This window comes from Emys orbicularis, chromosome 12 (genome assembly GCF_028017835.1).
Source record: "Emys orbicularis isolate rEmyOrb1 chromosome 12, rEmyOrb1.hap1, whole genome shotgun sequence".
Taxonomy (NCBI): Eukaryota; Metazoa; Chordata; order Testudines; family Emydidae; genus Emys; species Emys orbicularis.
The window spans coordinates 26,800,532-26,811,419 of NC_088694.1; the positions used below are offsets into that span (position 1 = coordinate 26,800,532).

At 50.3% G+C, this 10,888-nt stretch overlaps 1 protein-coding gene across 1 annotated transcript in view; it reads left to right on the top strand.

Annotated features, from left to right (window-relative positions):
• The window catches only part of AHCY (adenosylhomocysteinase), a 68,382-nt gene extending 59,764 nt beyond the window's left edge, over window positions 1-8,618 (top strand). Inside the window, exon 10 of the mRNA XM_065414995.1 lies at window positions 7,691-8,618. Within this exon, the coding sequence (XP_065271067.1) occupies window positions 7,691-7,822 (132 nt within the window). The 3' untranslated portion in view covers window positions 7,823-8,618. The remainder of the gene's footprint in view (window positions 1-7,690) is intronic.
• Window positions 8,619-10,888: the final 2,270 nt, after the last annotated feature.

The window sequence follows — 10,888 nt, forward strand, 5'->3', positions numbered from 1 at the left end:
GTCGGGCAGGAGGGTCATGTGGGCCGGATGTGGCCTGCGGGCCATAGTTTGCCCACCTCTGACCTACAGCCTACTGTGCTCCTCACTCAAAGATCATGCTGCATCGTGTGTGTGTGTGTGTGTGTGTGTGTGTGTGTGTGTGTGTGTGTGTGTGTACACACCTTTCTCTGGGGAAAATCTAGATCTGAATGTAGGTCCATAAAATGTACCACTTGATCTTTTTCTCCATTGCCTATCCCTGCTTTTATTGATCACTCTGTTCCTTGTTTGTTCACTACTTCGATAGTCGCCACATAGTTTTCATCTATAATTCTTGAATTCAGAATTCCTTTGTTATGTGATATTAACTGTTTTATGGAAATGGAAACATGGTTACCTTACAATGGATACTTTCCCCATTAGCTGAGGCTCCCGGTGGTTGGTATTGCAATTTGCACATTGCAGTGCATGAAACAATGTTGGTGTCACGTCCAGCTTCGTTACAAGTGGAGTTTCGCTGTTGCTGGGTTCGTGAAATGTGTTACTCTGTATAACTCTGTCCCTTTTTAGACTAAAATAGGGTAATGGCTTCCAGGAACATGCCAAGCAAATCCATTTTTCAAAACTCACACTTGGTGCTCAGAGGCATTTCTTCCAAATGTTCCGATAATAAAACCCTTACTTTATGGCTTAGTGCTTTGCACAGGTTATACATCTGGCTGATTAGCCCATTGACTCCTTGTTCTTCCGTCAAAACAGGACTTATTTTTATATTGATCAAATAGCTCTCGTCACCCATGATTTATTTTCAGTACGTGCGTTCCTCTGATATTCAGACGCATTTTATCTGGACGGTAGCTTGCTATGGATTTTTTTGGTTTTCTTTTATCTTTGGCATTGCCATTTGTTCCTCATCTCCCCAGTTACAGCCACAAACATCTCTGCAGGAGGTTCTTTTTCTTCAGTGCACATTCTGTAGCCATCTGCAGTACTGGTGCCATTACCTCCTCACCTCCTAAATCTTCTAGCACTCCTGTTTCCTTTGCTAACTTTCCTTTTGCTGTTTTTAGATCTTTATTTCCTTTGACTCTCTTACACAGCACTGTCACTTCACACCCGTGGCTCCCTTACATTCTTTGGTGACTTGTTCATCTCTACTTTTCAAGCCCTCTTCCACTTCCTATATATTTTTCTCCTCCGTTTTTCTACAAGGAATGCAGGTATTTTAAATCTTCCTTGAACAGAAGTTGTTAGTCGCATTCATTACAGGAGAAGGTATATGTCCTAACCAGTCGAAGGAGCCCCAGAGCACAAATATATAGCCCAATTATGGGCATTTTGCAATTTATTTGTGTAAGACTTTTTTGTGCAGTGGTTTTCTTCATTTTATTTTCAACTGTTTTGTGAAAGTCGCATTGTTCTAAAAGGGCTGCTCATTACTATAGCCCTTTCTGTGCTGGAGATTTGGGGCTAAATACTGAACCACTTGGGTGTGTTTGACACGCAGTATTGGAACCACCTCTGGAATAAAAGGCACCAAGGACTTACTTCACTAGGAACGCACATTGAGGTTAGCTGTCTTGCTGTAGCTTAGCTCTCTTTTCCCTAGTGAAGACAGTTTTATACCTTCTAGGGTGTACATCACGTTAGCTAACCTGAATGTATATTCCTAGTGTACATGTACCCAAACCGGAATGCCTATTAAGTGTCCGTTCGTCTTCGAGTGATTGCTCATGTCCATTCCAATAGGTGTGTGCGCGCACTGCGTGCACAATCGTCGGAAGGTTTTACCCTAGCAGTACCTGTCGGGGCGGCTTTGAAGCCCCCTGGAGTGGCGCCTTTATGGTGGTGTATATAGGTCCCTGCCGACCCACTGCCTGCTCAGTTCCTTCTTACCGCCAGTGACGGTTGTTGGAGCAACTAGTCTCTTGCTTTGCAAGTGTTTCCTAGCGTTTTTCCGTGTATATAGTTATTACTTTTCACTAGATCGTGAGTTAGTTTTATTAGTTAGTACGTTTATGTTGGGGGGTTCCCCCCGTGATATTTCCCCGTCACCGGGGCATGCTGCGGCCCCAGGGGTTTAAGCCATGCGAGAGGTATGGTAAGCCTATGCCCAAAGGGGATCCACATGCTGCTTGTCTGAAGTGCATAGGAGAGGGTGTGACGAACTGGGACTGCTCTTAATGTTTCCTCTGAATACTGTAGGGGTGCCTCAGTTTCCCCTATGCATTTGTTCAGTCTTTAGGTGGTGGGATAAGGGGGTGTAATTGTTGCAGAGCAAAGGGCCAGTGTACATAAATGGCCGACACTCTGTCTCCTGGGAACTGATGGCCTGGGCCCTTCCCCTCTTCAAGGTGTGATAGCTAAAGGTGTTGGAGAACAAAGGAATCAGGTGACCTCCTGGCCCGGGAAAGGGACAAAGCCCAGAGGAGGAGGGGCTGGAGAGCGAGTCAGTTTGGAGCTGGCTGGGGACGTGAAGTGAAGTGCAGACGTGGTTGTCTGGCTCACTGCCCCCCAAAATGGACCCAGCGGGAGGGGTCCTGTTCTCTATACCTACAAGCTCTGTTTTGGACCGTGTTCCTGTCATCTAATAAACCTCTGTTTTACTGGCTGGCTAAGAGTCACATCTGACTGTGAAGTTGGGGTGCAGGACCCTCTGGCTTCCCCAGGACCCCGCCTGGGTGGACTCGCTGTGGGAAGTGCACGCAGGGGCAGAGGAGGCTGAATGCTCCAAGGTCAGACCCAGGAAGATGGAAACCATGTGAGCTTCTTGCCCTGAAGAGTCTGCTCACAGAGAGGAGACTTCACCAGAGTCCTGACTGGCTTCGTAGGGAGCAGTTCCAGAGCATCGCCCCGGCGACTCCGTGACAGAGGGCCATTTGCAAGACAAGTGCACCGTTTGCAGAGGATTCAAGCCCAAAACTGAGAGAGAGAGAGAGAGACTATCGCCTCAACTCCTCTTAATGGAGTCCGTGCTTTGGCCCCAACCGGCTCAAGAGTCTGCACTGGCAGCCTCAGTGTCTAGCGCACCGGCCTCTGTGCGGGACACCTCGGCGCCGAGGAAGGACTCGCATAAGAAGCATCGATGCTGCTCCCCCGCGTGGAAGGTTGGCTCATTGGTGCAGCACCATTCACAATCCCCGGTGCTGCACAAGAAGAAGGCGGCGGAGTGGGGCCGCTCCCCTGCCAAGAATAGTAGGCAGGACTCCAGCGTGGTGCGTCCCATGTGGCCCTCCCCACGCTTCCGGACTCATCACACAGGATCACGGCAGACTGCAAACCCCCAATCTGGAGTCCCTCCACCTCATGGCGTGGAAACTCCATGGCTGAACCCGCTTGAACTGCAGTGTTTGGATTCTGTTAGGGAAGTTCTGTTGGGAAGCAGGAAACCCTCCACTCGCACGATGTACCTGGCAAAGTGCTTCTCCATTTGATTCCTACAGAAATGTACGCCTTCTTCCCTCTTCCTCCCCCCACCCGCAGCAAGTCTCTATTCCCCTTGTTCTAGACGACCTCATGTACCTGAAGCAACAGGGGCTGGCTATATCTTCTATTAAGGTGCACCTGGCAGCCATCTCTGCCTTCCACCTGGGTGTGGGGGGCAGGTCAGTCTTTGGCAATCCCATGGTGGGCCGGTTCCTTAAGGGCTTAAATAGGCTTTATCCCCAGGTGAGGCAGCCTGTTCCCGAGTGGGACCTTAACCTGGTTCTTTCCAGACTTATGGGCCCCCCTTTCGAGCCACTGGCGACCTGCCTCTTATCCTACCTCTCCTGGAAGGTGGCTTTTCTTGTGGCCATAACCTCGGCCAGAAGGGTTTCTGAGCTCAGAGCACTTACTTCCGAGCCCCCCTACATGGTCTTTTACAAAGACGAGGATGAAAGGGCTCCCCGTCTCAACCCAGCATCTTTAGTCATGGATCACGTCCTGCATCAGAATGTGCTATGACCTAGCTAAAATTCCAGCCCCACCGTTAACAGCGCACTCCACAAGAGCGCAGGCGCCATCCGCCGCATTCCTTGCGCAGGTCCCTATCCAAGATATATGCAAGGCAGCAACATGGTCTTCCATCCACACCTTTGTTGCACTGCGCCATCACGCAACAGACGAGGGACGATGCGGCCTTTGGCATGGCAGTACTGCAATCAGCAACTTGGGCCTGGTCCCCACTAAGCCCCCACTTCGGACTAAGGTACGCAAATTCAGCTACGTTAATAACGTAGCTGAATTCGAAGTACCTTAGTCCGAACTTACTGCGGGTCCAGACGCGGCAGGCAGGCTCCCCCGTCGATGCCACGTACTCCTCTCGCCGAGCTGGAGTACCGGCGTCGACGGCGAGCACTTCCGGGATCGATCCGGGATCGATTTATCGCGTCTAAACCAGACGCGATAAATCGATCCCAGAACATCGATTGCCTGCCGCCGGACCCTCCGGTAAGTGTAGACATAGCCTTGGTGAACTCTGACACAGAAAGCGTACAAAGAATGGAAGAGGGGAGAGATCAGCAAGGAAACCTACCTTATTGAGGTCAGAGCATGTAGGGATGCAGTGAGAAAGGCCAAAAGCCGTGTAGAGTTGGACCTCGCGAGGGGAATTAAATCCAATAGTAAGAGGTTTTTTAGCCATATAAATAGGAAGAAAACAAAGAAAGAGGAAGTGGGACCGCTGAAGAATGTAGATGGAGTGGAGATTAAGGATAATCTAGACATGGCACAATATCTAAATGAATATTTTGCGTCAGTCTTTAATAAGGCTAATGAAGGGCTTAGGAATAGAGGGAGCAGGACAGAGGGGAATAAAGGAGGGGCGATTGACATTACAGTATCAGAGGTGGAAGCCAAACTTGACCAGCTAAATGGGACTAAATCGGGCGGACCGGATGATCTTCATCCTAGAATATTGAAGGAGCTGGCGCGAGAAATTGCAAGCCCCTTAGCGATAATTTTTAATGAATCTGTAAACTCGGGGGTGGTACCGTTGGACTGGAAAATAGCTAATGTGGTTCCTATTTTCAAGAAGGGGAAAAAAAGTGACCCGGGTAACTACAGGCCTGTTAGTTTAACTTCTGTAGTATGCAAGGTCTTGGAAAAAATTTTGAAGGAGAAAGTAGTTAAGGACCTTGAGGTGAATGGCAATTGGGACAAATTACAACATGGGTTTACGAAAGGCAGATTGTGCCAAACCAACCTGATCTCCTTCTTTGAGAAAGCAACAGATTTTTTAGATAAAGGAAATGTGGTGGATCTAATTTACCTCGATTTTAGTAAAGCGTTTGATACTGTGCCGCACGAGGAATTATTGGTTAAATTAGAAAAGATGGGGATCGATATGAAAATCCAGAGGTGGATAAAGAACTGGTTAAAGGGGAGACTGCAGCGGGTAGTACTGAAAGGTGAACTGTCGGGTTGGAGGGAGGTCACCAGTGGGGTTCCTCAAGGTTCGGTTTTGGGTCCTATTTTATTTAATCTATTCATTACTGATCTCGGAACCGAATGTAGGAGTGGGCTGATAAAGTTTGCGGATGACACAAAGTTGGGAGGTATTGCCAATTCGGAGAAGGATCGGGATATTCTGCAGGGAGACTTGGATGACCTTGTAAATTGGAGTAACAATAATAGGATGAGATTTAATAGTGAGAAGTGTAAGGTGATGCATTTAGGGATGACTAACAAGAATTTTAGTTATAAGTTAGGGACGCATAGGTTGGAAGTGACGGAGGAGGAGAAGGACCTCGGAGTCCTGGTTGATCGCAGGATGACTGAGTCGGCAATGTGACGTGACTGTGAAAAAAGCTAATGCGATCTTGGGATGCGTTAGGCAAGGTATTTCTAGTAGGGACAGGGAGGTGCTGCTTCCATTATACAAGGCGCTGGTGAGACCTCATTTGGAGTAGTGTGTGCAGTTCTGGTCTCCTATGTTTAAAAAGGATGAACTCAAACTGGAACGGGTACAGAGAAGGGCCACTAGGATGATCCGAGGAATGGAAAACCTTTCCTATGAAAGGAGACTCGAGGAGCTCGGTTTGTTTAGCCTAACCAAAAGAAGGCTGAGGGGGGGTATGATTGCTCTCTTTAAATATATCAAAGGGATTAATACCAAGGAGGGAGAGGAATTATTTCAGCTCAGTAGTAATGTGGACACGAGAACAAATGGATATAAACTGGCCGTGGGGAAGTTTAGGCTTGAAATTAGACGAAGGTTTCTAACCGTCAGAGGGGTGAAATTTTGGAACAGCCTTCCGAGGGAAACGGTGGGGGCAAAAGACCTCTCTGGCTTCAAGATTAGGCTTGATAAGTTTATGGAGGGAATGGTTTGATGGGATAACGTGATTTTAGTCAATTAGGCATTAATGTGCCATCGCTGGTAAAATGAGGGTCTGGCTGTAGAATCTTGCCTGTATGCTCGGGGTTCTACTGATCGCCATATTTGGGGTCGGGAAGGAATTTTCCTCCAGGGTAGATTGGCAGAGGCCCTGGAGGTTTTTCGCCTTCCTCCGCAGCATAGGGCAGGTGTCGCAGGCTGGAGGATTCTGTTGTGGGTGGGTCAGCTTTTGTGGCCTGCATCATGCGGGAGGTTAGACTAGATGACCATATTGGTCCCTTCTGACCTTAAAGTCTATGAGTCTATGACACCTTCTCTGTCGAAATTGCTAGGGAGTCACCTATTGGAATGGACATGAGCAATCACTCGAAAAAGAAAAGACCGTTACCCGCCTTTTGTAACTGTTGTTCTTAGAGATGTTTTGCTCATGTCCATTCCAAATCCTGCCTGCCTCCCCTCTGTCGGAGTATTCCGGCAAGAATGAACTGAGCAGGCAGTGGGTCGGCAGGGACCTATATAAAGGTGCCACTCCAGGGAGCTCCACAGCCGACCCGACGGGTACCGCTGGGGTAAAACCTTCCGACGATCATGCACGCACGCGCACAGACCTATTGGAATGGACATGAGCAATCACTCAAAGAACAGTATCAGAGGGGTAGCCGTGTTAGTCTGAATCTGTAAAAAGCAACAGAGGGTCCTGTGGCACCTTTAAGACTAACAGAAGTATTGGGAGCATAAGCTTTCGTGGGTAAGAACCTCACTTCTTCAGATGCAAGAACACTCAAAGAACAGTTACGAGAGGTAGGTAACCGTCTTTTCTTTGGGGAACTCTTCTGTGAGTCTTATGACTTATCTAAAATCTCCCCCTTGGACACTATAGTATCCTGTTGAGATGCTGTTAGGGCCAGGGGAAGAGAGGCTGGCAGCATGGTTGACTTTACCAGCCTAACTTTTCTTCTGTCCACCACAACCAGGCTGGATACTTTTTGGTTTTGCTTTTAGCTGACTAGCTTGCCCCCTGCTCTTGCATTAATGCATGGATATTACATTGGGTTCAAACATGTACAGTCCAGGAAAGGCTGCCAGAAGTTAATCTCTTGCCTCATGCTTGGACTTTAGATTGACTGACCCAGGTGATGTGGGGGAAGCTTCAGCTGAATGATTTTGTTACTGACTGCTCAGGTGTAAAGAGGTCACTGTACTCAGGACACAGAGGAAGAGCAGGACCGTCTCATTCTCACTCCTCTGCAGATCCTGTTACATTTAACCCTTGGGGTTGGTGGTTGGGCCTCCCTGGTGTGATGGCCAGGGAGGGCACCACTTCACGGACTCCGCCAGCCTTCAGCGCTGGGCTGAACTTCCTGGGCTTAACGTTTTCTTATTGTCTTTCAGCTGGATGAAGCCGTAGCGGCCGCTCATCTGGATAAACTGTGCGTGAAGCTGACGAAACTGAGTGACAAGCAGGCCAAGTACCTGGGATTGCCGAAAGAAGGGCCCTTCAAGCCAGACCACTACAGATACTGAGCTGCAGGCGCTACCCAAAGAACAATGTGCAGGGATAAAAATCTTCCAAAGCTCTGGGCCGTGTGCTGGGATTCTGAGAACAAGTCGTTCCCCTTCCCCCTCTCACCACACACCCACACTCTTAAACAGGCATGGAAACTCTCTAGTAAAGGCATCATTCTCTCATTGAACCAGTTGCTTAGCTAATGCATTAGTCGAGCAGATCCCATACACACCCGTATTGCCTTGTAATGTGAGGGGGGCTGGGTTGGGAGTTCTAAAACACTGCTAGTAACCTGCAGTCTGGATATGGGAACAGGCTTAACCAATAATAGTGAGGGTTAAGCAGTGACTTGTACCAGAGACGGTCCCCTGGTTCTGTGCAGTAGTTCATGAAAGCTGGATGGATGAGACGAATACCCGGTGGGCCCTGGGGCATTCCACAGCACGCTGTGTCCCCTGAGGTTAGCGTGACGCTTCTTGGTTCGCTTACCCTGGGAGCAGCCTAGCTACTTAATCAAAGATGTTAGTCTGGGAGTCGATTTCCTGGGTCTAGTCCAGCTGCCTCCATCCCTCTATATTCAGCCTCCCTCGTAATTCTAGAGGGGCGTGGGTGACTCAGCAGCCTTTTCATTTGTGATGTGATTGGCTCCGAAAGGCTGTCGAAGGGGTGGGTGGAGGGGAGGATATTTGGTTCTCTGAAACCACCAGTAGTGTGCTCCTGCCCTGACTTGGTTTTGTGAAGTGGTGAGGTCCGCTGTATCTTGTGCCTGTCATGGTGTCTTAAAGCGCTTTTATTAAAAACCCACAACTGTGATCTGATATCGTTCTGGTCCATGCACCGCGGGAGGGAGAGGTCTCTGTTTCTGTGCCATGGCTGTGTCTGTTTTCACTGCCTCATGCAGCCCTCACAACTCACTCTCACTCCTGTGTCAGTGCGCATCTGCAGGTACTCTTGTTAGCTCTTCATCATAACTAACTCACACCATTCAGGGTACAGGCCATAGCACGGTGGCTGGGCCGGAGCTGCTGCTGCCGGCTGTAAATCCTTCAGCACTGCTGCCCTTAACCCCATGTGTAGTGGGGTGGATACCCGCTCCTGCCCTGAAGGGCTTGAAATCCGCCCTGGGAGAGGGCTGAGACTGCGAGAGGGCTGCTGCTAGGAAAGCAGCAAGCTTCGGCTGATTGGGGAAACAGCCATAGCTGCGGCCACGTCCCAATCAGGCCACAGCTGGCCTGTATAAAAAGGCTGGGAGCCAGGAGCTCAGCAGTCTCTCTCTGCGTTCAGAGAGAGAAGGACCTGGCTGCAGGGTGTGTAACCAAGTGCCTAGAGTGGAGCAGGGCTGGGAAAAGGCCAAGGGAGCCCGGGGAGTTCCAGCCTAGGAAAGCCCCAGGCTGCAGGTCTAGGGTAAGGCCAAAGGGGCACTTGGGTTGCAGGAGACAGCCCATGGGTAGGCAGAGGCAGCAGGTCCAAACCCCTTTGCCTGTGATGAGTGGCTGATACTGCAATCTGCCCTAGTGAACGGGGGCTAGATGGAGACTGGGCAGTAGTCAAGACTAAGGCGAAGTGGGGATAGTGGGTGGGGGTTCCCCTGGAAGGGGGAGACCCAAAGCTGTGAGGGGTTATTGCCGGGGGCAACACCCCAGATAACAGGGCACCAGGTCTGGGAGGGACACGGGGGCCAAGCGGTAGCGGGACACTGGCCTGCAGAGGGCGCTCCAACGGCTGGAGAGCTAATTCCCAGAGATGACCAGCAGGAGGCGCCGCAGGGGTGAGTCCTGCATGCTTACACCGTGCATCTGCCGAGAAGATGTATAAATCTGGAGAACGAGACCTGCTCGCTCACTGTTGGCCAAGGTAAGCCTTTCTATAGCAGTGGTTCTCAAACTAGGGCCACTGCTTGTTCAGGGAAAGCCTCTGGCGGGCCAGGCCAGTTTGTTTACCTGCCGCGTCCCCAGGTTTGTCCGATCGTTGCTCCCACTGGCCAATGGGGTCTGCAGAAAGTGGCGCAGGCCGAGGGACATGCTGGCCGCCCTTCCTGCAGCCCCCATTGGCCAGTGGGAGCGGCGAACAGCGGCCAGTGGGAGCGGCGATCGGCCAAACCTGCGGACGCGGCAGGTAAACAAACCGGCCCGACCCGCCAGGGGCTTTCCCTGAACAAGCGGCGGCCCAAATTTCAGAACCACTGTTCTATAGAACACTCGTGGTTTGGCTCCGGGAGCTGATGCGTAGTCCTGTTGTAGGAAAGGCTGTGTGCTTCTGCTGATTCACAGGGTAGCCGGAGATGAGAAGATAACAAATAACTTTTAATCTTCTCATTACGAGTGCTCCCAGTTCGTGCTTCATTGTGACTGTTCCACATTTATATTCCTATACCGTATATATAACATACTCCTTTCCTAAATACAAGGATAGGAAGGTAGAGCCTAAATAAACCGTAACAAACCAAGCTCAACATGCTAGGGTTATCTACTCTTAAAATCACTGACTCCTAGCTCACGAAGGTGCAGGAGAGAGAAACCTACAGCAGCCCTCCAGCACAGTGCCTTCTTAGGGAAGGAATATCCACCACACAAAGGTGGTAAGGTTGGATTCCTATGCATAATCTCAACTCCTACTCTGCTTAGGGGCCAAATGTGGAATGGAGCCTCAAAACCAAGATCACCATGGGCAGGATTCATTTCTTGCATGAGGTTCTGCAACTTTGTGAATCTGCAAGTTACAGTAGCAGGAAACAAGACCAGCAGGTTTGTATGGAATAGAATAGGGCTGGAGCACCCACAGGAAAACATTAGCGGATGCTTAGCACCCACTGACAGCTAGCTCCCTCCCTCCTTGCACCTCCCACCTGCCAGCAGCCCTGCCAATCAACTCCTACCCCTCCCAGTGCCTCCCACCCCCCGCCATCACCTGATCCACAGCATGCAGGAGGTGCTGGGTGGGAGGGGGAGGAACGGGGTGGGGTGTGCTTGCGGGAGGGGGTGGAACTGGGAAGAGGTGGGGTGGGGGCTTGAGGGAAAGGGTTCGGTGCGGCCTTGGGGAAAAGGTTGGTTGGGTGGGGGTGGGGCCTGGGGCGCCTGGAGGAA